The sequence below is a fragment of the Polyodon spathula genome, chromosome 11 (genome assembly GCF_017654505.1).
Source record: "Polyodon spathula isolate WHYD16114869_AA chromosome 11, ASM1765450v1, whole genome shotgun sequence".
NCBI classification, from domain to species: Eukaryota; Metazoa; Chordata; class Actinopteri; order Acipenseriformes; family Polyodontidae; genus Polyodon; species Polyodon spathula.
Window position 1 is genome coordinate 22,682,798 of NC_054544.1, and position 27,579 is coordinate 22,710,376.

At 40.8% G+C, this 27,579-nt stretch overlaps 1 protein-coding gene across 1 annotated transcript in view; it reads left to right on the forward strand.

The window, feature by feature from the left end:
- Window positions 1-17,719, forward strand: part of aox5 (aldehyde oxidase 5) — a 43,554-nt gene extending 25,835 nt beyond the window's left edge. Inside the window, exons 13-35 of the mRNA XM_041263587.1 lie at window positions 1,680-1,789; window positions 2,202-2,386; window positions 2,929-3,091; window positions 3,885-3,974; window positions 4,416-4,585; window positions 5,432-5,558; window positions 6,235-6,357; window positions 7,270-7,366; window positions 7,922-8,046; window positions 8,752-8,885; window positions 9,456-9,543; window positions 9,732-9,818; window positions 10,290-10,481; window positions 10,873-11,100; window positions 11,783-11,878; window positions 12,476-12,604; window positions 13,582-13,656; window positions 13,750-13,802; window positions 14,381-14,495; window positions 15,831-15,896; window positions 16,403-16,591; window positions 17,122-17,289; window positions 17,394-17,719. Of these exons, the coding sequence (XP_041119521.1) occupies window positions 1,680-1,789; window positions 2,202-2,386; window positions 2,929-3,091; window positions 3,885-3,974; window positions 4,416-4,585; window positions 5,432-5,558; window positions 6,235-6,357; window positions 7,270-7,366; window positions 7,922-8,046; window positions 8,752-8,885; window positions 9,456-9,543; window positions 9,732-9,818; window positions 10,290-10,481; window positions 10,873-11,100; window positions 11,783-11,878; window positions 12,476-12,604; window positions 13,582-13,656; window positions 13,750-13,802; window positions 14,381-14,495; window positions 15,831-15,896; window positions 16,403-16,591; window positions 17,122-17,289; window positions 17,394-17,444 (2,861 nt within the window). The 3' untranslated portion in view covers window positions 17,445-17,719. The remainder of the gene's footprint in view (window positions 1-1,679; window positions 1,790-2,201; window positions 2,387-2,928; window positions 3,092-3,884; window positions 3,975-4,415; window positions 4,586-5,431; window positions 5,559-6,234; window positions 6,358-7,269; window positions 7,367-7,921; window positions 8,047-8,751; window positions 8,886-9,455; window positions 9,544-9,731; window positions 9,819-10,289; window positions 10,482-10,872; window positions 11,101-11,782; window positions 11,879-12,475; window positions 12,605-13,581; window positions 13,657-13,749; window positions 13,803-14,380; window positions 14,496-15,830; window positions 15,897-16,402; window positions 16,592-17,121; window positions 17,290-17,393) is intronic.
- The last annotated feature ends 9,860 nt before the right edge of the window (window positions 17,720-27,579 follow it).

A 27,579-nucleotide genomic window follows, 5' to 3' on the forward strand; every position in this document is an offset into this window, starting at 1 on the left:
TTTTGTTCCTTAACCACTCCAGTGTAGCTTTGGCTGTGTGCTTTGGGTCTTTGTCATGCTGAAAGGTGAACTTTGGTCCGAGTTTCAACTTTCTTGCAGAGGGGCAGCAGGTTTTCCTCAAGAACTTCCCTGTACTTTGCTACATTCATTTTCCCTGCTATCTTGACAAGTGCTCCAGTCCCTGCCGATAAGAAACATCCCCATAACATGATGCTTCCACCACCATGCTTTACAGTAGGGGTGGTGTTCTTTGTGGTGGGGTGATGCGCTGTGTTGGGTTTGCACCAAACATAATGCTTTGCATTTAGGCCAAAAAGTTCCATTTTAGTTTCGTCAGACCACAACATTTTTTGCCACATGGCTACAGAATCTGCGGAGTGTTTATTTGCATACTTCAAATGGGATTCACCCTACCATACAGGCCAGATTTGTGGCGTGCTTGGGATATTGTGGTCACATGCACACTTTGCCCAGTCTTCGCCATAAAAGCCTGTAGCTCTTGTAAAGTTGCCATTGGCCTGTTGGTAGCCTCTTTGATCAGTCTCCTTCTTGCTCGGTCATCCAGTTTGGAGGGACAGCCTGATCTGGGCAGAGTCTTGGTGGTGCCATACACCTTCCACTTCTTAATAATTGTCTTGACCATGTTCCAAGGGATATCTCCTGATCTGTGCTTTTCAACAACTTTGTCCCAGAGTTCTTTTGAAAGCACCTTGGTGCTCATGGTTGAGTCTTTGCTTTTTAATGCACTACCCACCAGAGGGAACCTACAGGAACTGCCCCCTGACGACCTAATAGACTTTTAGTACACTTAGTCCTGTAACCTGTTCACCTCTACAATTTAACCACACACTTTAACTTCCGGTTAACAAATGTGACTCGAATTAAATCTTAACGTTAATGTTCGCTACACCTGTGAATAGTTTTGTTAGTTAAATTAAAATTTAAAATTAATTAAAAATTTAATGTCTACAATTTCTTATATTTTTTTTCACTTGGTGAACCTTCAGGACACCCCATCCTATATATATATATATATATATATATATATTAGATATATATATATATTATATATATATAGATATATACATATAATGATATAATGCATTTTAATTCCAGGCTATAAGGTAAAAAAAGTTGAACATTTTGAAAGGGGGAGTAGACTTTCTATAGGCACTGTATACACTTACAGTGACAGGTGTACGGAACACAAATATATAGCTATTACAAATAACAAACAGAAGTTAACTTGGCAGGTGCCAGGTTGGCAGGTGATTCCGTATTCATGACAGGTGTTTCAAGAGGAGCAGTCTCAGACGTGACTCTTACACATTTTCCTCTCGTAAGGTGCTTTCTCCGGTTGTGGTGTTGGTATGTTATGAAACAATAAAATATTTGTGTCCCTTGTCAGTATATGTAGACAGTAAAGTGGCTTGCCACAGGGTTTTATTGAATTGCTGCTTAGATTTATTTGGTACACTTTTCAAATGACCAAATTATCTTTACCTGAATACATGATCATTTTCAACACAAAAAGATGAAGCTTCATAATATTGTTTAAAAGGCAGTGTTTCTATCATTCTCTGCCACTACCAGTGTTTTGCTCTGTCTGTATATGCAGTGGGTCTAGTTTCTGTTTCATGTAGGAGTGTGGTACATCTAAAATCCATTTCTCTTTCCAGGTGGCCTGAGGGAGATCAATTTAAATGAGGAGTTCTTTACTGAGTTTGAAAAGACTGCCATCAGACCCGATGAAGTGCTGCTGTCTGTACACATTCCTAACTCCAGACAGGTAGGTTCACTCAGCAAGCTCCTGTGTTAACGAGGCTACTAGCACACATGTCAACTGTTTTCTATTTGTAAAGTTTTGTGATTATGACTCAGAGAGAAATATACGGTTAAATATACAGATAATCGTACAATATATTTTGTAATCGCAATATGCTGATATATATTGACTTTTATTATGTTTAAATATGGAAACTGTATGTTTAAATATGTTTTTCATAAAGTTACCAAAGTTAAAGAAAAAACACAGCAAACATTTGAAATCATAGAAGCCTACATAGAAATATGCAATTGTATAATGTAGTTAAAGTAGTGCTAACCAAGGTTTTGAAATCCATTACCATCCTTACCAGCCCTAAAACCAGTAGAATGGGATCACAATGCTCCAATCAGCTCCCCTGCTTATCTCTCTCCAGTGGGAGTTCATGTCTGCATTCCGACAGGCCCAGCGCCGGGAGTTTGCCTTTTCCATTGTGAACTCGGGAATGAAGGTAGTCTTCAAAGAGGGCACAAATGTGGTAGATGATATCCGGATCTTCTTTGGAGGTGTGGGTCCCACCATGGTCCGGACTAAACACTTGTGCCAGGAGCTGGTGGGAAGGTAAGAGGCCTCAGACAAATCTAGCACACCTTCCCAGAGGGGACAAGAGACAGGGGCTCACTGGGGAATGGTCAATTATCCACAGCTATTGAAATACCTGGCATCACTTTTACGCTGAGCAATCCAGAACAGAGGCAGGTGGGCTACCGATCCCGGAGATCAGAGACCAGCCCTGCTTCTTATCCACTCTGAGTGCGTTTAGTGTCTGGCCAGTAGGGTTCGCTTTTGCGTGATGAGGAGAATAAGTCTCTGCCAGTTTCCCATCCCCACCCCTGGGAACGCCAGAGCCAATGTGAAACCCCCTTCGGAATCCCTAGCAAAGTTCTGCGGCTTTACACTGCCTGGACATGAACCGTCGCAGTTCAACCTGTATGACTCATCCTGCATTCCCTGCGGCAGTGGTTTAACTGGATAAGCCACTCATGGACTACATTGTTGTATTTTTAAGGGCCTTCATTATGTTTCCAGTTTGGCCCCTGTCTGGTGCTTGTGTGTACACAGAGGGAGGCTCCGGACTCAGCGCCCTCTTTTTTCCCTGGCAGGCCCTGGAACGAGGAGCTGCTGACGGAGGCGTGTCGGGTGCTCCTGGATGAAATCCCCCTGCAGGCCTCTGCGCATGGTGGAATGGTCAAGTTCAAGAAGACACTGACCCTCAGCTTCTTCTTCAAATTCTACCTACATGTGCTGCAGAGACTGAGGGCAAAGGTAAACCACTGAGCGATAACAAGGGCTTTAGCGACTGGTTCCACAGGCCCTGATTAGCACTAATGTTGGACTACCTTACCTACAATAACATTGGGTAGTCCAAGATTACTGCTAATCAGGTTTTGTGAAACCAGCCCTAAATATGTAGAGTACAAATCAAAGGAGGTTATGATGAGGTTGTGTCACATTTCAGCAAAAAATGGCTTCTAAAAAGTCCTTAAGGCTGATTGCTAGGAAGTGAGTTGGGGAAACATATTAGTGTTGCGCTGCACTTGAGCCTTAAACACTCTGTGGTTGTTTGTTTTTTGTTTGTTGATTTTTCAATTGAATATATTTAAAATGGATTACATTATTGTCTACTAAGTTAGACATTTCTTTTAAGTTTCATAATGTGAAAAGGGACCATTCATTTGTATTTTGCAGAATAACTTTTTCATATTTATTTTGTAATTTGTTTTTTTTACCGGATCTCATTTTAGAATGTAACATTCATTCCAGTCCAGTCACACTGTTCCAAATAACACTGCATTAACAATTCGAGTTCAGCTGTTTAATTTTGGTTTAATGATACTTTCTTTTCCATACATTTTACACTCCACGAAGAGTCATAGAGAGATGTTGTTATTTCACTCATGATTACAGCTGTAAAGAACCCATTGAAATCCTTTGTAAGTTATTCTGCTAGCCTGATTTATGGAATGACTATAGTGCAGAAAGGCCATTGTGTGTCCTCTAGTTACTTGTATATGTAACTGCATGATTATGTTCCGATTGCTCTTGTTCTGTGTTCCAGGGCCTGTGTGTTGATGAGCTCCCTCCTGAATACCTGAGTGCTTTGAAGTCCTTCAGGAATGAGGTGCCCCAGGGGCAGCAAAGATATCAGGTGTGTTCATGTAACGCTCCCCAGTCCTATCCTTGGCACGTTACTGAATTATTACTGTAATTATAACGTAATGAAATCTCCTCTGGTAGCAGGAGATGGTCAACGTTTTGATGGTTTCAGAATCTGGGGTGTATGAAGGCTGTCTGCCTGTCTTTCTGTGTGTCACACATTTGGATTCTTTCTAATGAATTGAAAGTATCAGAATCTGGGGAACCAGCACCTGAATGTACATTCAGGGGATGTAGGTGAGGGTCACATAAAACATTAAGGAATGTTTTTTTGAAAAATGAGAAACTAACAAACCATCTCTAAAACAGCTGAGAAAAGGTTTCATGAGCTGCAAACCTGATTGTCCTTAACAAATAATTCCTTACATTTTAATGAATGGATGAGGATAGTATAAATGGTTCAGCAAAGCTCTGCTTCTTGTGTATTATCCAGGCCGTTTCAGCTGGCCAGTTCTCTGACGATCCGATTGGACGGCCCTATGTGCACCAATCAGCTTTCAAACAGGCGACAGGAGAAGCGGTTTACTATGACGACCTGCCCAGTATAGAGGGGGAGCTCTTCCTGGTCCCAGTGACTAGCTCCAAGCCTCACGCCAAGATCATGTACGCACCTGCCCCGGTAACAGTCTCTGAGGCTCCTGCTGACAGCCAGCACACCAGCTATCAGTTAATAAACATCAGCCAAGCCTGAAGCACAGGGAAATTGTGGTGGCTGCCAGTTAGAGCAAAGGGAAGTAGAGGAACATTTCTGAGGTAATAACCTCTTTCTCCATGGTCTAGAGTTAATTTGGTTTGCTTAAAGGCACTTGTTATGGTTGGAATTGATTTTGGAATTCCCACTTGTTACGATTGGAATTGATGTATTGTGATTTTTCTAAATAATTTGTAATGGGGGGTGGGGTTTGCATTCTAAACGTAATATATACTATATATATATATATATATATATAATATATTATATATATGTCTATATATATATATATATATATATATAGTTTGCCTACCTGTTATATCTAATTTGATTTTAGTTTAAGTGTCACGTTTCCTGCCTGTTAGGTTTAGCAAAACACAGACAGTAAAAAAGAAGAACGTTTGAAAGAAAGGAATGCTAACTAGGTTACTATTAATGGGGAATAATACAGGATTGTTAATATTGTGATGAATTTTGAGCAACCCATCTGCCTGTCAGTTACAAGCAAGCTGTTTCAAAAGTGGAGGGGCACCATACAATTTATTTTCTAGGAATGGAGATCGACCAGGTAGGGTGTAATAGGACACAATTTTAATATACAGAATGGCCTCTGATATTTATTTTTGAAAATGTTCTTATTAATTTCATTAATATAATATTAATTTCATTAATTAAGTCAGATGCTAGGAGAGCTTCCCCTCAGAGAGAATTGGACCCCCTTGTCAACAGCACTAACTGGTGTCTCTCTGGTGTCTCAGCTCCATTGATGCAGCCACAGCTCTGAGCATGCCTGGAGTGGCAGCATTCATCTCTGCCTCTGACGTTCCCGGGAACAACCGGAGAGCCTGGTTCGGTGACATCGAGGAACTCTTTGTGGAGGAGAAGGTGGATAACGTTCCCAGGAATCATCAGAAATATGTATCCTGATTTCTCGGGGTATCCTTCCTCCATTGCGTCCCGACACCACGCAGTACCCCAGAGTAGCATTGTACCCCAGTGTCTCACATTCATTTTACGTTATAATAATATTCCTCATGGCTCCCATATAACTGTAAATAAAAATAGATTCACATGCAGGTTGATTCTCGCAGCTAAAACATAAACATAATACAACACCCAAAACACATCAAGAACAAATTGAGAAAGCACTGTAAAGAACAGAAGAAACGTTAGGTAAAGGTACACAGAGTTAGCAGAATGACTTGTATTAAGGCTATAATCTTCACTATAACCCGTCATTTCTATTTATATTTAAATGTCAAACAACTTTATTATGATTTTATTATAATGTTGGCATAAAATCTACAGCAGTACAATGTTTGGCATCTTATTCATAGCTCTACTAAATATAGTACAGTTAATTTATTTTAATTTACTGTGAACTGAATACTGTATTTTGATAATGGTTTTGGAGTACTGTGATATCACTATAGACAGAAATCTCAAAACATAGAGTATGTCTTTTTGTTAAAATATATTTTTTATGGTTTTGCTGTACGTATTTGGGGTACTCCACTGTATCGCATTCAGTCTCACATGTCCCCGCTTCCTCTCTGCACAGGTGACTTGCGTGGGACAGATCATTGGCGCCATTGTTGCTGACACTCGGGAGAACGCGCGGCGAGCGGTGGAGTGTGTCAAAGTGATCTACAAGGACCTGACCCCGGTCCTTTTCACAATCGAGGTGAGCGGGACCAGCAGTCTTACTGTAGGACAAGGATGGGCAACTCCGGTCCTGGAGGGCCACTCTAAACCAAGTTTAACAAGAGTAATGAAGTAATTAAAGTAATTATAACTAACAAAATAGCGTAGGTCTCCAGTTTTGAAAGAAACACCTAAAGTAGTACCAGATAGAAAACTCTGTTTGGAAGCCATGTTTATTGACTGTCATACATCCAGGGTACTTTCATCTGGATAGTGAAATTGTCTCTGCCCCTTCACTGGCTTCATTCCGGTCAATAACCAATCAGCTGCTTCCCCTACTGACTGACATGCTTTGACCCAGAAGACATTGCTGAGGTGAAATGACCCAGGCAGTACAAGTGCAAACAGATATGCTGAGAATAAGGCATAGAACATTAGCGTTCCCTTTACCCTAAAGTAGTACCAGATATCCTGTTTTCAAATTAAAACATGTGTGTGCTAGAACAGGTGTTTCTTTTAAAACTGCACATTTGAGACCTATGTAGCTAGTGGTGCAAAAGTACTAAGTTGTATGGGTTCATTTTGTGTCAGCTACAATTACTTTAACTACAGTGGAGTCTGGGTCTATAACTTCGTATAACACACACGTCTGTTAACCTAATTAAGGTTACTTTATTTATTTATTTATTTTCAGTTACATTTCAGATGGATTGCCTAGCGCCCCCCCCCCCGCCTCCCAAAAAAATAATGTAATGCTAGTCGTGCCACTGTGAAGGGCTGCTGTAGGATTGACTGGGGCATGTTTACAATTGCCAGTACTGTAGCTAGAGAGAAGCTGAAAGACTGCATGAACAAATGAACAAATAAGTCAAGTCTAAAGCAGATATGGGCAACAAACAATGCATTAGACTAGGTATTACCTGTGGCTTTTTTAACATGTGTTTCTGTTCAGGAAGCTATTGAGCAGCAATCCTTTTACAACCCTCAGAGGAAACTGGAGCGAGGGAGTGTGGATGGGGCCTGGGAGAGCGTGGATCATATTCTTGAAGGTACTGCACAGGAGGGTCCCCATCAGCAACCTTCTTGAATTTACACCTCTACAAATATACATTCACAATCCCAGAGAAAGAACTGTATTTATGAGAAGAATGTTTAAAGGAGTGCCAACCAATTATCTTACCTCTTACTAGTATTATTAACATTATCACTGGTCCCTCTTTAACAATAGCTTCAGAATAAATCTCTTGTTAGCTTTATTAGCATTGTTGCTGGCCACCACCTAGTGTGCTGAGAATCTTTTGGTTCTAACTTGAATCCTTTGCTTAGTTCACTGATTAAGTGTACTGTTTTAAGTAGCTGAGCAATGTTTTTTTAAACTGCTCATGTACTGCGTTCATGTTTAGATGTTTTAGTTTTGCTCACTCTCAAGAAAATTATAATGTAGTTGCGACAAATGTATTTTCTACAGTTATGTAAGGGGAATGGCATGTGTGTGTGTGTATGTGTGTGTGTGTGTGTGTGTGTGTGTGATTCCTGTTTGAAGCCTGGTTAGACCTCATTGGTTTGCTATATAATTGGAATGGCCTGTGTGTTTCTGTGCTCAGGAGAGATCTACATGGGCGGGCAGGAGCATTTCTACATGGAGACACAGGGCCTGATAGCTGTCCCCAAGGGGGAGGACGGGGAGATGGAGCTGTTTGCAGCAACTCAGCATGCAGCTTTCACACAGGTAAGAGCAAACCCAATGCCTCTGACTGTCACACAGAGCATGCAGCTTTCATACAGGTAAGAGCAAACCCAATGCCTGACAATCACACAGCATGCAGCTTTCACACAGGTAAGAGCAGACCCAATGCCTGACTGTCACACAGCATGCAGCTTTCACACAGGTAAGAGCAAACCCAATGCCTCTGACTGTCACACAGATACACGTTTGTGTTCCTGCTGGTACAAATTACCATCTGTTTGTAAATTACATCTATCAATTAAACTCTCTGTTACAAGTCTTTAATGTGGGCCTCATATTGCCAGATAGACAACTACAGGTGTATAGAAAAATTGCCTCCATGTAGTAATATAACTGCAATTATAACAAAGTGTAATAAAGCACAATAAAGCATTGGGAATCATTGTAAAGACTAGAAAGGTATGGTAAAGCTTAATGTGGCAAACTGAACAATGACCATGTAAAAATACTGTGGTAAACTTTTATAGTGGTACATACATTGCTGTTCAGATATAATTTACTTTCCTTGCCTCTACTTGCTTCTTTTTCCACTTTCCCTATTTTATTATTTGTTTCAAAACTTGCTCCTATGTTGCCACACAAACAACATCACCTGATTAAGTTTTGATTAAAATGTCAATTGATGTAATATAAGAAAAACAATGAAGTTGTAGGGGTGAAAGTGCTGTCTGTTTTCTTGTTCTCTAGGAGGTCGTTGCTACCACTTTGGGGGTTGAGGCCAATAAGATCACATGTCATGTGAAAAGGCTTGGTGGGGGCTTCGGGGGGAAAGTCATGAAGATTGCATCTCTGTCAGCGATCGCAGCAACAGCAGCTCACAAGTAAGAGCCTCTGTGAACCTGGGCAGCTTCTAATAATCCAGACACTGCTTCATAGAGGGGAGAGTCACTGTGAACCTGGGCAGCTTCTAATAATCCAGACACTGCTTCATAGAGGGGAGAGTCACTGTGAACCTGGGCAGCTTCTAATAATCCAGACACTACTTCATAGAATGCTTGCTTATTTTGGAATGAACATGCCACAGCAATGCCATTATCGCTATTATACTGCAACATTTTAAAGCTATTTATTTATTTACTTTTGCTTGTGTGAAATAGTGCTGGGATAAATGTGGAATTTTCATATTCAGATATCCGTTCAAGACTCAGACAAGTATTTGAATATTTGTTGATTTGCTAAACATTGTTGAGCTATTATATGTAACACTGTATTAAAGTTGAAAAATATCACAGCAGTATGAATGGGCTTACTTTATGTAGTAGTTATATAGTAGTTATATAGTAGTTATAGTAATATACAGAGATTATCAAGATATTTGTAAATTCCAGGACAGCATTTCAAGAGACAGTTGTCCGTTTTGTGTACTGATAGTGCCTGTCCCTCTGATGCAGGACTGGCCGCTCAGTGCGTCTTGTGCTGGACCGAGGAGACGACATGCTAATCACTGGCGGCAGACACCCCTTCCTGGGCAGATACAAGGTGAGAGGGGCAGGGAGAAACATTTAACATGCAATGGGAAGGGAAGGGTGAGGAACATTTTACAATTTGCTGTAATAAATTTCAATTTGAAGCTCCTTACTCTTAAATTAGAGATTGGATTTGAAAGCACTGGTTAGCACCCCTCTGATGAATGGTTGTAAAGCGTCTGCTTGTTCTTCTCTTGCTAGGTGGGCTTTATGAAGGATGGAACGATCGTCGCAGCAGATATAATTTACTACAGCAATGGAGGAAACACCTTGGATGAGTCTTCATTTGTGAGTAATTAAACTGGACAAGCTCCCAGCCCTGACCTGACACCCCACCCTGTCTGCCCTTCAGTCCTGGGCCCCTCTCAAACACATGCTAAGAACACTCCCAGTTTTGTGATGTGGATAACAGATGTCCATTGAGAGTTAGGTTAAGGACAGTGATCAAACATGTTTTATTTGTGGCCTGAACAGTCATATGGGAACCCAGAGCGAAAGGCAGAGGAGGCTAGTGAATTAAACCACTGTCTGATGACCTGTCAAATATTGAAAGCTGTCAGAATCATGTCTGAAGTGTCCTTTAAACCAGGCGTAACCACTAGCAAACACTGCTAGTAAACACTAGCCAAACAACAATTCATCAAGCAGTCTCCATCATATAAAAGAGCACACAGTTTCATAGTAACACAGTACCTGTTACAGTCTTCTGATAACCTGTAAAACATGCATGTGCAGAATGTTTCCCTTCTGTCTCTGCAGATCATGGAGAAGGCTCTGCTGCACATGGACAATGGCTACCGAATCCCTCACCTCCGTGGCAGGGGTTTTGTCTGCAGGACCAACCTGCCCTCAAACACCTCTTTCAGGGGCTTTGGGGGGCCACAGGGGCTCATGGTCATCGAGAGCGTCCTGCATGAAGTGGCAGCCAAATGTGGCATTCCTGCCGAGAGGGTGAGGGGGCTGTGGTGCTGTTTTTTGTATTAATTTAATCAATTTAAACAGGAAATAGACAAGTATTGCATCAAGACACAAGTTAGCAAAGTGTTTGCAGCGAAAACATAAAATATACAGCTAATTCCAATTCCCTGGAGGTAGCCATTGCCATGAGGGTACAGCATTATTGGAGAGTTTGGCTCTCCAGAGTAATCAAGGGACCCTGAGTATACCAGGAGAACATTTCCCACACCAGGGTGATGTCAAATCCAATCGCGTAGACAGGTCTTAATAAAAGGGTCAGGCGGTGTGTGTTTCAATAGCTGTGGTTTGGCCCCTCTAGATGAGATGCTGCATAGCCAGGCTGACCTCTGCAGTAGGAAAGTGAGTTGTGTTCCATGCTCCACAGGTGCAGGACATAAACATGTGCAGAGAGGAGAGCCTAACCCACCACAAGCAGCTATTTGACCCAAGGGACATGGTGCGCTGCTGGGAGCAGTGTCTGCAGCAGGCCTGCGTCGAGAATCGCCGGCTCGCCATCCAGGAGTTCAACAAGAACAACCGTTGGAGGAAGAGGGGACTCTGCACCGTGCCGCTTAAATTCGGGGTTGGCTTCTCCAAGGGATTCTATAACCAGGTGAGCAGATTGACATTCCTGAAGAGCTAGCAGAGCTGCTCCATGTAATCCTACCTAGTATGAATTGGCCATCGCTGTAAAACACTCGATAGAGCACAGAAAGAAACAAAATAAATGCAATGAAAAACAACAACGCTGAAATGAGTTGCGAGGGGTTGTGTTTTACTAACAAACTTGTTCAGCAATGGAAATAAAACCCCTTTGCATAGCAGTTTCACTCATTCCATTTTACTATGAGCTTGATTAGCCACAGAGAATAGGTACTTATTAAACTCAAGAGTAAAACCAAGAATAGATGAAACAGCTATACAAATGGGAGTTTCCATCCCTGCTTCATGCTGGTTTGCTTACCAATGTGGGTTACTGGGCCTTTTTCGTCAATGACTCCTGTCCATTCATTTATTTTTGTCAGATCAAGGCATTATTTGTCTAGGTCAGCCCCTGCATAAACACCCTGGCATTTTTACCACCTTCAGATACATTCTCACCATGTGGGCTGGCATTCTTTTCTCCATCCCAGGTAATTCATGAATATTCCACATCAACCACAAATGGCGGAAACACCTCCCCAGGATTTGGTCCTCTTGAGCTGAAATGAGCGAGCCTCCAGCTTTGGGGAGGAGGCTGTATGAGGAGTTGGGTGTGTTTCTATCCCTCAATCTGTGCTTGCCTTGTTCCTCAGGGGGCTGCCCTGATTAACATCTACAAGGACGGGTCAGTGCTGCTGACTCACGGAGGCACAGAGATGGGGCAGGGGATCAACACTAAGGCCATTCAGGTGAACACTCGCTTCACTATGCCCCAGTCACAGTAACTCATCTAGTTTGAGCAGCATGGTGTGTTCTTCAAGAGGTTTGCAACACAATGTGGGGAAAGCAATTAAAAAGGCAAACAGAATGCTTGAGTAGAAAGTATAGAGTACACATCAAAAGAGGTTGTGATGAGGTTTTATAATGGACTGGTGAGATCTAATACTATTTTCAATTCTGGTCACCACAGCCCCAACAAAGACATGTAGTCCAAAGAGCAACCAGATGAATCCCGGTAATGAATGAGCATGAAAACAGGCTTAGTGGTCTGAATTTATTTAGCCTAGAACAAAGAATAATTAGGGGGGGCTTGATTAAAGTATTTTAAATCAACATTTTAAGCACAGCACAGAAACCAGGACCAGAGCACACAATTGGAAATTAAGTGGACTTAGGACAGAGAGTAGGAGACACTACTTTATTGAGAGAGTGGTGAGGGTATAGAATGAGTTACCTATTCATGTTATTGATCCTGGATGATCTTGACAACGTTTTGAGATCAACCAGTTACTCAGACCAGGACGAGCACTGATAGGCTGAATGGATGATCTTCTGTTCCTCTCCAGGTTGCTAGTCGAATCCTGAAGATCCCCATGTCCTTGATTCACATCACAGAGACCTGCACTGGTAACGTGCCCAACGCTGCTCCCTCCGCTGCCTCCTTCGGGACCGATGCAGTGGGGATGGCTGTTAAGGTACCTGGGCTTTCATAACTAGAAAACAAGAGAAATGATGTCTGCTTGTGGTGGGAGGCTGACTTGTCTCAAGCAGAAAGCACTTGCACACTTTTCTTTTGCTTTTGTCACTGTGTTACAGAAAAACAAAGCCTAACAAAAGTACAAACAGAGATGCCTCTACACTCAGGTTTAAACCAACCCTGGTAGTCCGAATTAATCTGAACCAAATGCCAAATTCATAATTTTTTAGTAGATGTATCATTTAGTTGAGGTTAGTGTAGATTTGTAAGGAAATATAAGTGTCCAAAAAATAAAACAAAAACAAGACACAACATATTCAGCATGCACTACAGATTACTCCAAACAAAATACTGATCTGAATTGGGTCACGTTCCAAATGGTTTGGATTACCAGGAGTCTACTGTACCTGGTTTTGGGCACAAAGCTGTCCACACTCCCCCTAGCTCCAAACATACCTTTTCAGGTGATAAAGTAATAAACACTGCTTCCTTCCTCAGCTGAACTACAAGGCATGGATATAACCCTGTCCTGACAAATGGTGCACCAACAACTACAGTACACAGGGTATTTTTCAATCAGTCTTTATACGAGTAAGAACTGACTAGTGATCTGTCACTTTAAATCACGTTTCCTTTAGTTTTGCTGGTAATGCACTACACTGCCCTAGATGCTACTGTTGCTTGCTGCATATATACCATAAGGACATTTTGGCAGACCAAGGTTACATATGTCTATGGCAGGTAACATGAACTAAAGAGAACAGGAACAAAAACAAATACATATTTTGAAGCAACTTACTATTTAACTGTTACAAGGACTTGGAAAGCCTCCTAGAGAAGCCTTAATCACACTGTAATGGACTGGCCTCGCAGCTGGAATGCAAAGCAAGGTCAGCTGTGTGTATCTAGTGCTTGATTACAATAAGCAGCCCGTTGTGGTAATTGCAGTAATCTGTTTGCTGTTTCTCTCGTTAGGATGCCTGTGAGAAGATGATGAAGCGATTGAAGCCCATTATGCAGGAAAACCCCACGGACTCATGGGCTGCCTGGGTATGTCTCTCCTGCAGGGGAACAAGGAGCGCAAGTCCAGAGGCATAGCCGACAGAGTCCTGACAGCTTCTTTCCATCTTTGTGTTTTTACAGATTAAAGAGGCCTACTGCCAGAAAGTCAGTTTGTCAGCAACCGGATTCTTCATGTGAGTAAAACTGTGGGCCACATGCAGATCGCAGCGAATTGTTAAACTTCAAAGTCTCGTGTGCAGACTCTTTTCAATACATCTCAGCACAGATGTCCTTTTGCCAGACTGCTGCAAAGCTGGAACCCAGCTGTTCCGCAGGCTCCTGTAGAGAATGATGTACATGGTGTCAGCATATGCGAGAGCCTTGCGCTGGGTCTATAAATGTGATGACCAAAAATATTATTTCAAGTAGGAGTTCTTTCCCCTTTAATAGAGTTACAGTAGGGGGTTAATCTGCAGAAATGAACTTGTCTATTGCCACATTCTTATTTTTTCTATGCATATCAAACACTGTGATGATTTGAAGGTCATTTTTCCATCTTTGCCAGCTTCAGTCTGAGATTCCCGACTCCAAGATCAGTTATCAGTGTTAAATCTGGTAAACCAGTGATGTTTCATTTTTGTTCTGTGTATTTAATGTAGATATGATCAAAGTTTAATGAGATTTTGTCTTTTAACAGTAAGATAAAATAGAACCAGGTTTTCCACTTGTTTCCCTGTTTTCTCTGTGTATGCTTTTTAATTTTTTAATACAGGGGGCCACATACGAATGTTGACTGGGAGAAAGGGGAGGGGATGCCTTACTACTACTTCACCTTTGGAGCCTGCTGCTCTGAGGTAGAGGTCGACTGTCTGACAGGAGATCACAAGGTAGTGAGATCCGATTCTCCACAACTGTAGGTCAGCTCGCCCTGAACAGTCAGCACATGACTATCCCACCCCTCCAGCTACTCCTTCTAATTGGTGAAACCAAAGGACCACTACAGCTAATAACGAACTGCACTGAACCAGAAACAGCTACTGAAAACGTACATGGCCTTAATATAAAACACACAGTAGAACACTCCAGGCAATCATATCAAAAAATGATACATTCTGTGTGCTGTGCTGAAATACGATGAAAGCATGTGTGTTTCAGTATTAAAAACCTGTAACAATAACACTGACTGTAGTTGAAAAGTCATGTTCAGAAATTAGGTTTCTGTACAATACCAATCAAAACTCAGATTCTGTACAGATTCAGTAGCTTCAGTATTTGTTTTCTATTGTTTAATAGGTTGCACAATAAGCATACTTAAAACACCCATGCTGCTTGATAACTTATAACTAGAAATTATGTAAGTCATACTCCTACTCAGTTCTCGTTGGGTATGTCAGTAATTACAGTTAGTATAACTATTTCCTTGGGAGTGGGCAGTGGCTCTTCTTGAGTCTGGACTTGAAAACGAACATTTTGTCGCGATCTCAGGGGGCTAGATAAATAAGAGGGAATAAAATGCAACTTGGTGCCAGAATCGCCAGAAAATGCAGTTGGAAACAGGGTAGGGCGGTTTTCTGGAATGATTTCTTAAGGAGAATACAGGGACTCCTATTGCATAGCAGTTACCCTCATTCCAGGTTGTACTGTGAGCTTGATTAGCAACACTGTGTAGGTAACAAGCTCAGCTGTGTCTTATTAATCTCATAGTAAATACCAGGAATGGATCGAACTGCTATACAATGAGAGCCTTATTCCTCTCCCTGGCTCGAATCATTGCCAGGCTGGTTGTCAGTTTAATGTGAGAAGGAAGAAACATTTTACCATGGATACTATATATTGTGCTGTAATGGAATTTCATCCTACTCTGCTCACCCTAGCGACTACAGGGGCATAAAGCATGGGGATTAATTCATGGGTACTGGACATGAAAAAGTGAACCCTTTGACTAGTGGCTACCATATTGAGGTCACATTACTTTAGACTTCTGCACACTTAACTAGTGCCCTCACATTTAGTACACCGCTGTATTATATGATTCCTTATGGACAAATATGTAATTTATACTTTATCTACTTAGTACTCCAAATGTACGATTGTTTATAAACCATTATATCACAGATGCCATTGCATTTGCATTATAACTTGGGATGCTTTGTTTTTGCTTCTTGTTTCTATTTCTTCCTGGACAGCACTAATCTCTCTCTTTCTGTCATTCTAAACTGCAGAACATAAGAACGGACATCGTGATGGATGTTGGCCAGAGTCTCAACCCAGCTCTGGATATTGGGCAGGTGGGTTTTAGACTTTGGCAGCAGTGTGACATTGAGTTTGTAGGGTTTGGATAAATTGGAGGACTGTGTTTCCTCACAAATTGGTTTAGTTTTGCATGAAGCAGGACCATAATCTTGTCTGTTTGGTAAGATTTAGGTAAGATTTCCTGGAATTACTATTAAGGATTACTTTGTTGAACAACACATAGTGTGGTTGTGCCACTTTCTCATTCCAGTCTTTCCTCTGTCCTTCTTCATGCAGGCTCTGAACAAGCAACCCTTTCTCTGCCTTGCCCCTTTGCACTCTCTCTCTCTCTGTTGTATTAGTGTTTGAGAGGAAACACACTTATTTCCTACATTCACTGAGGCCCAGTCTGAAGAACTGTAGATGGGAGCAATGTACAGCAAGCATAAGACGATCTCAGTCAGAGAGATATAAATATGACGGAGAGAGAATCCCGATAATATGCACTCTGCAGTACAAAAGCACTGCCCTGCTGGTGCTCTTTCTTCTTGCTGTGTTTCAGATCGAAGGGGGATTTGTCCAGGGGCTGGGTCTCTACACCACTGAGGAGCTCCAGTTCTCCCCCGAGGGGGTCCTCCGGACGCGGGGTCTGTCCCAGTACAAGGTCCCTGCGCTCTGTGATGTCCCCTCGCAGCTCAACGTGTCCCTGCTGGCCAACGCTCACAACCCTCATGCCATCTACTTCTCAAAGGCAAGGGCTGCGAGTGACACGCTGACTGGCCAGGCAATACAGGGAACCAAAAACAACAGAATTAGTACAAAATTATTAGTATTAGCCCCCCACGTGAAACATAAAACATAGTCTGGTGAATCTCCTCCTAGCAGTTGATCAGTTAATAATATGAATATCAGCATAAGACCCTGCAGGTACTCGCCACTCGACTACAGAGCCTGCTCTTTAGTTGAATGGTAAGATGTTTGTCTTTGAACTGTATGGTTTGCGGTTCACATCCAGCTCTTGCCTTTTTGTTCAGTTCAATGGGGTGAGATGCAAATTCATTACAAGACTATCTTTGGCATCAAATGGACCCTAATACCTGCTGCACAGGGAGGGACAATAATATAGTGGCAGGATACATGGACTTCACTAGAGTCAAAGTGAAAATCAAATCAAACCATGGTTCTGACTTCTATAGTGTATATGGGGGAAGGGACTGATCTGCACTTGCCTGCGCAGTGCTGCAGTCGTGTCGGTATTCACTGTGCTTTGCTGTTTCCCAGGGGATTGGAGAGCCCACAGTGTTTTTCGGCTGCACACTGTTTTATGCCATTAAGGAAGCGATCGCTGCAGCCCGCAAGGACAGTGGCTTGAGTGGGAGCTTCCCTCTTAGCAGCCCTGCCACTCCAGAGAAGATCCGTCTGGCTTGTGTGGATCGGTTCACTCAGATGGTAAGTCGTTGAAAATGGTGTAGGGGTGTATATTTAGGGCTTTGTTTTACAATGGTGTTGTTTTGGGAATGAATCACCTCCAGGTTTGTTGTGATATGCTCCAGGTGCCTGCAGTGGAGCCGGGCTCCTTCACTCCATGGACCATCAGAGTGTGACCCAGAAGCAGTGTGAAGATACAGAGCCTGTGCAGGGGACTGGAGCGCTCCCCTGATCCCTATCCCAACATCCTTTTTTACAGATCTGCACCTGTCTGTCCTATTCACGACATATTCTTTGTCTTTAGTCTGTTACCACTTACTAAAAAAATAACTTGATACTTACTTGATAATTACTACAGATTACATGCTGTTTCTGGGAATTACTTTTTCAAATGTATTATTACAAGAGTTAATATCCTAGCTATTACATGATACATCATTGATTATGCAGTTTGGATGGAGCAAAATATTGTTATTATTATTATTATTATTAGTTAATAATAATATCAAGACATTTACAAACATTACTAAGAATTATTTACTGCTTCTCTGGAATTAGTAAATACTAAAACAAAGTAGTATGATTACTTCTCATAAGGTGTGAATCCAAATCTTTAACAAATACAATATGCTGTTCATGATACATGTGATGATCCTGGATGGCTATTTGTATGATGCATAATAAGATCAAATGAATATTTAGCAATGCACTATTTTGTTAAAAGACAAGAATTAAATGAGGTTGGAAGAGTATGTATCCATAACAACTATAAAATACTATGTATTCTTCATTCAAAAATAATTTGGTGAACTACAATGAGCTATATTTTGCTTTTGGTCTATTACAATACAAACGATACACACCTCTAATAAATCGTGTAAAGAAAGTAGCATGATTCATGGATACACAATGAATCATTACACCCCTATTAACCAGCAGGGCTTGCTGAAGAGTGACATGGTAATCTATCCCCAGCCAAGATCATTGTGTGATTCCTATCACACTGGCAGGGCTCACCATGCCCAGTGTTGAGATACAATCAGGGTTTTGCATCTTAAGGTTTCAGAATTCACTGTACAAACCCTTTTATAATCAGAATTGTAACAAATGCATTTGTATTTAAAGCTGAATGCTAACATGACTGTACAATAAAGGGATGTTCTAATGTGGAATTTCTTACCTGTGTAATATCATGTTACATATGTTCTCCATTGCTGTTTCAGCTCAGTTAATTATTTCCCAGGCGTACCAACTGTTCCACAGAATTTGCATCTTAAATGACTCCTCTAGGCTTATAATAAGGTGCAGAATCATATTAGTGGTATGCATGCTTCAGTACACAGTGCTTCACTGAGATCTTCATTGCACAGCGCTACGCAAATATGCATCCCCACCTCACTATCTTACAATCAGGCTATTAAGAAGCAGTTTTGCTGGAATAGTTAGTGGAAAGTGAGCTGAGCAGAAACCAAAGAGAAGTGTACAGAGAACACAGGATGTAGGAAAATGTATGATGCCCCTTTAGGAACGCAGTGCTGTCTAACCAGTGTAAATTGGACTGTATCTTTAAATAAAGACAATTTCAAACAAAATTCCTTGTGTTGCATCTCTGTGGCAAAGTGGTAAGTGGATACAGGTGAGTGCAGTGTAATGCAGGTACAAATCACACAACTACAAACAGGTGCAAGGGTGTTTATTGAAATAGTTACAATGTCCAGAGCCTTATGGCAAACACCTGTAAATAATAGATGATGCAAGCGGCGTGTATCACTTCAGTTTGTAAAATCCCACACGTTTGACCCGCAACCGAAAGTCCAGTCTTTAATCACCCACACAAAACACAGACACAGTTCCTGTGGTGCGTGAATTAAGTACTTGTGGTGTAAAGACTGCTCTATTACAATAGCATCCCCCATCTGTGTGCTTGTTTTTAGTGCAGGGTTGAGCCAGTGTACCATGTGGTCACAAAGTTTTTGCGCAACCACACTGGGGCATGTATTTGGGGACCTTTTATACTCCCTGGGCCACACAAGATAGGTTTCCTCCATTATATTGAGACAGTGGAGAATGGCCAGCTTTACCAGGTCATACTGAGCGTCGTCGTCATCAGCCATTGCCTGGCATGCTGTCTGTGCTTCACCAATCAGGCAGGGTCCCAATTGGCTTGCCCAGAACTGTCGGGACTATGACACGGTGGTAGCCAGCCACTCAAATGCCACCAGGCATGCCTCTAGGTCATCCTCCACCCTCTTTTTAATGTTCTCACCTTCAGGGCCGCCACAAAGGGTTCTGCTGCTGTAGGTGCTCCTCTCACCATCTCTCCCGTCTACTGTCCAGCTGCTCCAGCAGTGCCAACAGTGCTGCGTAATCCATCCCACTACTCACACCACGTGTGGCAAAGTGGTGAGTAGATACAGGTGAGTGCAGTGCAGGTACAAATCACAGACAATTACAAACAGGTGCAAGGGTGTTTATTGAAATATTTACAATATCCAGAGCCTTATGGCAAACACCTGTAAATAATAGATAATGGAAGCGATACAGCTGCGTGTATCACTTCAGTTTGTAAAATTACACGGGTTTGACCCGCAACCAAAAGTCCAGTCTTTTATCACCCACAACAAACACAGACCCAGTCCCTACAGTGCATGAATTAAGTGCTTGTGGTGCAAAGACAGTTAATAGTGAAAGGTGAAGTGCTGGCCTGCGGCTGCAGCTCAAGATCCTGTCAGTAATCTTGAACAGACAATACAGACAAACAGCGTTACAAGACAGACTTAACAAACACTCATGTTTCTTTTACTGTTGCAGGGTATCCTTTTAGGTTGTATTCTAACCATTTACAAAGGAACAGATTACTTTGCTACGCCCCTATTTTATACCCTTGCTCATGACCCCATGGCTAACGAGCGCATCTGCGCCTCCAATCCACGGATGCCACAGGGTTTCCCGTCCGGGTCATTGAGTTTGGGTACAGTAGCTCCGCCCCTTTTCTATACGGGCTGACTTCCACCTACTCGTGGGAATAAAGTGTCATGCCTTTTAGTCCAGGATACCCTGTTCCCTTTATCTAGCACCCTCTCAGGTCAGGAGGGAGATCTAACACCAAGCATCATTTGATCTCTGTCACAATCCCATATTAAAACAGCTGAGAGCTGAATGACTAGAAAACACTCCTGATCTCAGTTGTGAAAAGCTATTTATCCCACTTTCTTTAACAAATAACATGCCTTAATTTTAATGTGATTGACTGTCTTTGATAGAAGGGTTAATATCCTGGCTATTAGATGATACATAGTAAATCATTGATTATGCCGATTAAGATGAAATTAAATCACCTTTTTAGCATTAGATGGGCTGCCCTGTTGTATTTTCTGGGATACTGCCGGCAACTTGCAGAGGAGCATACGGACAGCTTGAAATAATTAATCTAAATGCATGGTTGAAAAAGTGGTGCACACAGGAAGGCTTCACCTTCTTTGAACATTGGACCTCATTCTACAACAAGGACCATCTATATAGGTGGGACAGACTGCACTCAAATAAAAAGGGAACCAATTTACTCAGAGAACATATCCTCAAGGAGGTTCAGAAACATTTAAACTATAAAGGAAGGGAGGGGGGGGGGGGAATATAATATTAGTGGGTATACACTGTATAGGAAAGACAGGCAGGACAGAAGAGGCAGAGGGGTAGCTCTATACATCAAAAATAGTCTTGAAGCCCAGGTGTTAAATCTGGAAGAAAAAGAAAACTAATAACGCAGAATGAATATGGGTATGAATAATCGACAAAAATTCAAAGGGCATAATAATAGGGACATGCTATAGACTGCTAAATTCAGGCACTGAGCAAAATAATGTGTTATACAATGACATTAGAAATGCGTGCAGCAAAGCAGAAGCCATATTAATGGGGGATTTCAACTTCCGATATAAAATGGGAAAAATCGGTGGGAGTACAACAGACGAAACTGAAATGGTGGAAATGACAAATGACTGCTTCCTAACACAATTTGTCAAGGCACCGACTAGAGGGGAGGCATAACTTGATTTAGTTTTTTCAAATAACAAAAAGACAGAATAACTAAAAGAGGTCAGAGAACCATCGGCAAACTCAGACCACAACATGATCTCATTTGAAGTGCTTTTTAAAACCCCAAAAGTAACGACTAAAGCTAAGGTTTACAATTTCAAGAAGGCAAACTATGAAGGAATGAAACAGACTAACAGAAGAAGATTGGAGTAAAATAGTTAAAACATTCATGGAAAAACGATGGCTGTTTTTTAAAAATGCACTACTAGAGGCGCAAAACAGTTACATCCCAAAAGTAGACAAATCTAAAACAAAATTGCCAAAATGGTTTAATAGATCAATTAAAAAAATATATATTCAGAAAAAAGGCATTTTACAGAGCATTTAAAAGGGACCAAAAACAAAGTACACAGAAAGAGTACTTGGAACTGCAAACAAGTCAAAAAGGAAGTTAGAAAGGCCAAGAAAGAGAGAGAGATAGAAATTAACATTGCTAAGGGAGCTAAAACCAATTCCAAAAAGTTTTTCCAATATTATAACAGCAAGAGAACATTGAAAGAGGAAGTTAAATGTCTAAGAGATCATAGACGAAGAGAAAAAAATAGCAAATATATTAAATGATTACTTTTCACAAGTTTATACAAAGGAGGATACGGACAACATGCCCCACATGTCAACCTGTTTCTAGGAGTTTATGTTGACTCAGAAATGTCTTCATCTAGACAATGTGGGGAAGCTATAAAAAAAGGCCAACATGATGCTCGGATATATAGTGAAAAGTGTTGAATTTAAATCAAGGGAAATAATGTTTAAACTTTACAATGCATTAGTAAGACCTCATCTAGAATACTGTGTTCAGTTTTGGTCACCTCGCTACAAAAAGGACATTGCTGCTCTAGAAAGAGTGCAAAGAAGAGTGATTCTAGCAGACAGGATAAAAGAATTGAATCTATTCAGTCTTGAACAGAGAAGACTACGCAGTGATCTGATTCAAGCATTCAAAATCTTAAAAGGTATTGGCAATGTCGACCCAAGGGACTTTTTTGACGTGAAAAAAGAAACAGGGACCAGGGGTCACAAATGGAGATTAGATAAGGGGGCATTCAGAACAGAAAATGGAAGGCACTTTTTTTACACAGAAAATCGTGGGAATCTTAAACCAACCCCCCAGTAATGTTGTTGAAGCTAACACCCTGGGATCCTTCAAGAAGCTGCTTGATGAGATTTTGGGATCAATAAGCTACTAACAACCAAACAAGCAAGATGGATCAAATGGCCTCCTCTCTTTTGTAAACTTTATGTTCTAAACCACTGGCATTTTTTCAACCATATTGATCAGTTGCCTTGTCAGTAGGCCTCTTGCAAGTACACATTGAGACAGAGGTCCAGTCCTAAGAACCTTACTGGAAATTGTATTTTATAAATTTGTTCAACCTCACTGGTGCCCTGAGCTCATACAGGCTCTCCCCAAGCTTGGCCAGCCTGTGCTGTTACTCCTGTGTCTGGTGATTGTTCCTGGGAACCCCTGAATTGTGCCCCAGCAGCATGCAGTGATGACTGCAGTGGAATCGCTGTCACCTCTTGGAAGAAAGTGTGATGGGCCTGATCACACCCACCCCCCCACCTTCTCAACTTTCACACCTCTTTCTGACTCTGTGCTCCTTACTCCTGGATTCCAGATCAACTACTTGTACCCTAGATCCCCTTCCTACTCACTTCTTCCAATCCATTGCCCTCACTCTTCTTGCTTTTATCCCTTCCCTCATTAACACCTATCTGCACTCTGGTTCCTTTCCCTCAGCCTTCAAAACTGCTCTTAAGAAACCTTTCCTTGACCCTTCCTCTCCCCAGAACTATTGTCCTGTCTCTCTCCTCCTGTTCCTCTAAAATGAGCTCTCCACCACCAGCTGATATGCTTCCTCCAAGCACTTTCTGCCTGACCCTCTTCAATACGGTTCCGTCCTGCACATTCCATGGAAACCACCCTTCTCCTGTAACTGACTCTCTCCTCTCTGCTCAGGCTGCCTCCCTCTCCTCCATTCTAATTCTCCTTGACCTCTGCTCTGTCTTTGACACTGTCGATCATGCTATTCTCCTGTCCACTTACTCTGATCTGGGGATCTCAGGCACTGCTCTTGACTGGCTTTCCTCCTATCTAACTGTGAGATATATATATTATATATATATTTATATATATATATATATATATATATATATATATATATATATATATATATATATATATATATATATATATATATATATATATATATATATATATATATATATATATATATATATATATATATATATATATATATATATATATATATATATATACACACACACACACACACACACACACACACACACACACACACACATACACACACACACACACACAGCTCTGGAAAAAATTAAGAGACCACTGCAAAATTATCAGTTTCTCTGGTTTTACTATTTATAGGTATGTGTTTGGGTAAAATTTACATTTTTGTTTTATTCTATAAACTACTGACAACATTTCTCCCAAATTCCAAACAAAAATACTGTCATTTAGAGCATTTATTTGCAGAAAATGACAACAGGTCAAAATAACAAAAAAGATGCAGTGTTGTCAGACCTCGAATAATGCAAAGAAAATAAGTTCAGATTCATTTTTAAACAACACAATACTAATGTTTTAGCTTAGGAAGAGTTCAGAAATCAATATTTGGTACAATAACCCTGATTTTCAAGCACAGTTTTCATGCATCTTGGCATGCTCTCCACCAGTCTTTCACATTGATGTTGGGTGACTTTATGCCACTCCTGGCGCAAAAATTGAAGCAGCTCGGCTTTGTTTGATGGCTTGTGACCATCCATCTTCATCTTGATCACATTCCAGAGGTATTCAATGGGGTTCAGGTCTGGAGATTGGGCTGGCCATGACAGGGTCTTGATCTGGTGGTCCTCCATCCACACCTTGATTGACCTGGCTGTGTGGCATGGAGCATTGTCCTGCTGGAAAAACCAATCCTCAGAGTTGGGGAACATTGTCAGAGCATACGGAAGCAAGTTTTCTTCCAGGACAACCTTGTACTTTTTATTTGGAATATGGGAGAAATGTTGTCAGTAGTTTATAGAATAAAACAAAAATGTTCATTTTACCCAAACACATACCTATAAATAGTAAAGAGAAACTGATAATTTTGCAGTGGTCTCTTAATTTTTTCCACAGCTGTATATATAATCTGTTGCAAAAACTGATTTAAATAAATAAATAAAAAATGTGTTCAGATCATTTTAAGCGGTATCTTCCTTTAAATCGAATAACCCTTTGGTTGTGAAAATCCGCGCCAGGCCAGTAGGTGGCAGTAGCCTGATATTGTTTTAAAACATCCGACGTAATTAGAAGAGGAGGTTGCCATTTTTGTTCTACAACTCCTGAATTCAACTCATGAGCCAGCCTGCTGCTGCTTAGCCATCAAAACGTTGTCATTAGCTCGACAACTCGGAAAGTTCTCAATAAGCAACAAAACATAGCATAGGATTGATTCCTGTAAAAATGTTAATAACCAAAAGTTGTCTTTATCAGAGTTGCTAAGCGGCATCTATATATGTTTTTAATGTTTATCTTTACGAATTGACATCTGTCTCATGATTGGAATTGTGATAAATGTCAGAAGTTCAAGGTAAATATAGGGTTTAAAGTTTCTTTTAAAAGAGAAAATAAATAAAGAAATAAATTGTTTTCTAATAGCGATAGAGCCCGCTCGATACAGGCTCTACCATTTGGGAGATGATCTTGACGTTCGTTAGCGCTTAAATAGTAGTTCTTAATGTATTTTATGTATGTAAACATAGCGCCTGACCATGGATCATAAGTGATATAGTTGTCTACGCCACCCTTAATAGATGTTATAATTATAGAAGGGAAATTGAGTATTTAAAAACACAAGTAAATCTTAAACCCCCACATAGATTCCCTTCAATTAGATGAAAGGCAGACATATATGCTGTTCAAAAATGCCAAGGCCGTTTATTAAAATACAAAGGAAAGAGATGAACAAAAAAAAGCTCAACAGGTATCATGCAATTCAAACAAAATAACAAGTACAGCAATATCAATTAGATTGATGTATTAAGTCAACTTGAGACAGTAGTTAAACACAAGCAGTGCTATCCACTCAGAAAGACAACTAGGTTGGTGTAACATGTGAAATATCCAATATCAAATAATAATTAGTCGTTCCTTTATGACACTGACAGTTCAGCTACAACTAAAGTGCAGAAGGTCAATCACTTAGTTATTAATACTCTTAAAGATCCAAACCTAGTAGGTAGGAAGCAACTTCGATGCGCAAAACAACAAAGTGCAATAATTGTACACAAATCAATTTTATGTATAGCAGCAAAGTCTCATGTGCAAAATAGCAAGTTGCAATATTTATACACTAATCAATAGTTGCATTTAAATATGTATGGCAAGTAGAATCAAATAACTTACAATGTATGAGTAAACATATATATATATATATATATATATATATATATATATATATATATATATATATATATATATATAATATATATATATATATAGGCAATGTTGCCCCACCCCTGTGTATTTCTGTGTTGTATGTTACGTGTAGGGTATTAATGTTGGTGTATAGTCATTGGTACACAGGATATAAAAGGGTCTGGGTAACAGGAGTGTTTAAAATGTATATTTGTATTGAGGCACGAGGATTGCACATCACTTCACCTGCAGGTAAAATGTAATTATATGTGAGCATGGGGAATTGCACTTTTATTAATTCACGTGCAGTTGTACCGACACTCCAATTTAACGATTGGTTAGCAATCTAGTCTCGTTACAGCTGCATAAAAGCAGCATGTTTTCATTCGTTCTGGGTTGTGTGTTCGGTGAGTGGAGAACGGGTGTAGTGAGGAGAAAGTAAAAAGTAACGTATATAATTACAGCAGCTCATCGTGTTTGTCTCTGTATTTTGGCTGCCAGTGCCGTGTCCTGTGTTTTGTTTGTCTTTACAACCTTTTATTTTTTGTCTGTTTCATTACTAAATGCTGAGCGCAAACAAACGCTCAACTTCTCCAAACTCCACCTCTCTGTTGTTTATTTGTTGGTTCCTGGTTCTGGTCTGACGTCACCCACTACAGCCGTCTTTGTGACAAATTTATATATAACTTTATATAAAATGTGTGTGTGTGTGTGTGTATATATATATATATATATATATATATATATATATATATATATATATATATATATATATATATATATATACACTAGCAATACAAAATAGCGAGTTGACTTAGTATAACACGGTAAAAAATAGGTTCAGTCGCTCAATACAGTTAGAATCTCCTCTCACGAAACAAAAATACAGACAATATAAAAAACAGCAACGCGCCGGCCATGCACTGTTTAAAATAAATTCTACAATAAATGCATACAAATACACAATACATCTCTCGCCGACAGAGAGCAGAAAAAAACAAAGGACAAGGTATGTCCGAGAACACGCTTCTTCCAAACCATAAAACAAGTGTCCAACAAACCCGGATCAGCTCACCACATCCTACTCTACGGCAATCATTTGGTACCAGTGCCGATGTCGGTGAACGCCGCTTCCGAAAACACCCTCTCCAAATTACCAACTCTCGTCCACTCTCAGCTTCCCTCCGATTCAGTCGTGACAGTAGCAGCTTTACAACAGACAGCTCGCCCCTCACTGCACTCTGTAGCGCCCCCTTTTAAGGGAAGCGCAGTAGATCAGGGACAGGGGAGGATGAAATACGGGGGAAAAGACACAACAATGAAACAGCTGACAGCTCTACTGCAGTACACAAGGCAACCGGGAAGCGAACGTAAACAAATACGCAATAACAAAAAACACAAGTGTTACACTAACTTTAGTCGAAGCAAGTGGGCTAAACCTGCTTAATCCGCCACTAGTTAGATGCATCAAGTGGACTAACTTTGATACGCTGCAATCAACCTCCTATGTTTTACAGAGAAAACAAAAACCTGGTAGATAATGTGTATTGCTTTTGTATACAAGAATGATATTTAATTGAACAGACGTTTGCAGTGTTAACCATTTTCAACATAAGCGACCAAGCATGTAAATAAGCCCAAAATATAGTAAAAAGTGGCAAAGTAAAATTGTAACGACCCCGTGGAAACAGAAACCCAATTCCGCGGTTTTAAAGCGGAACTGGCAACCCTGCTGCTTATCCTCCGTGATAACCAAACCACGCCCCAGTCTTGAC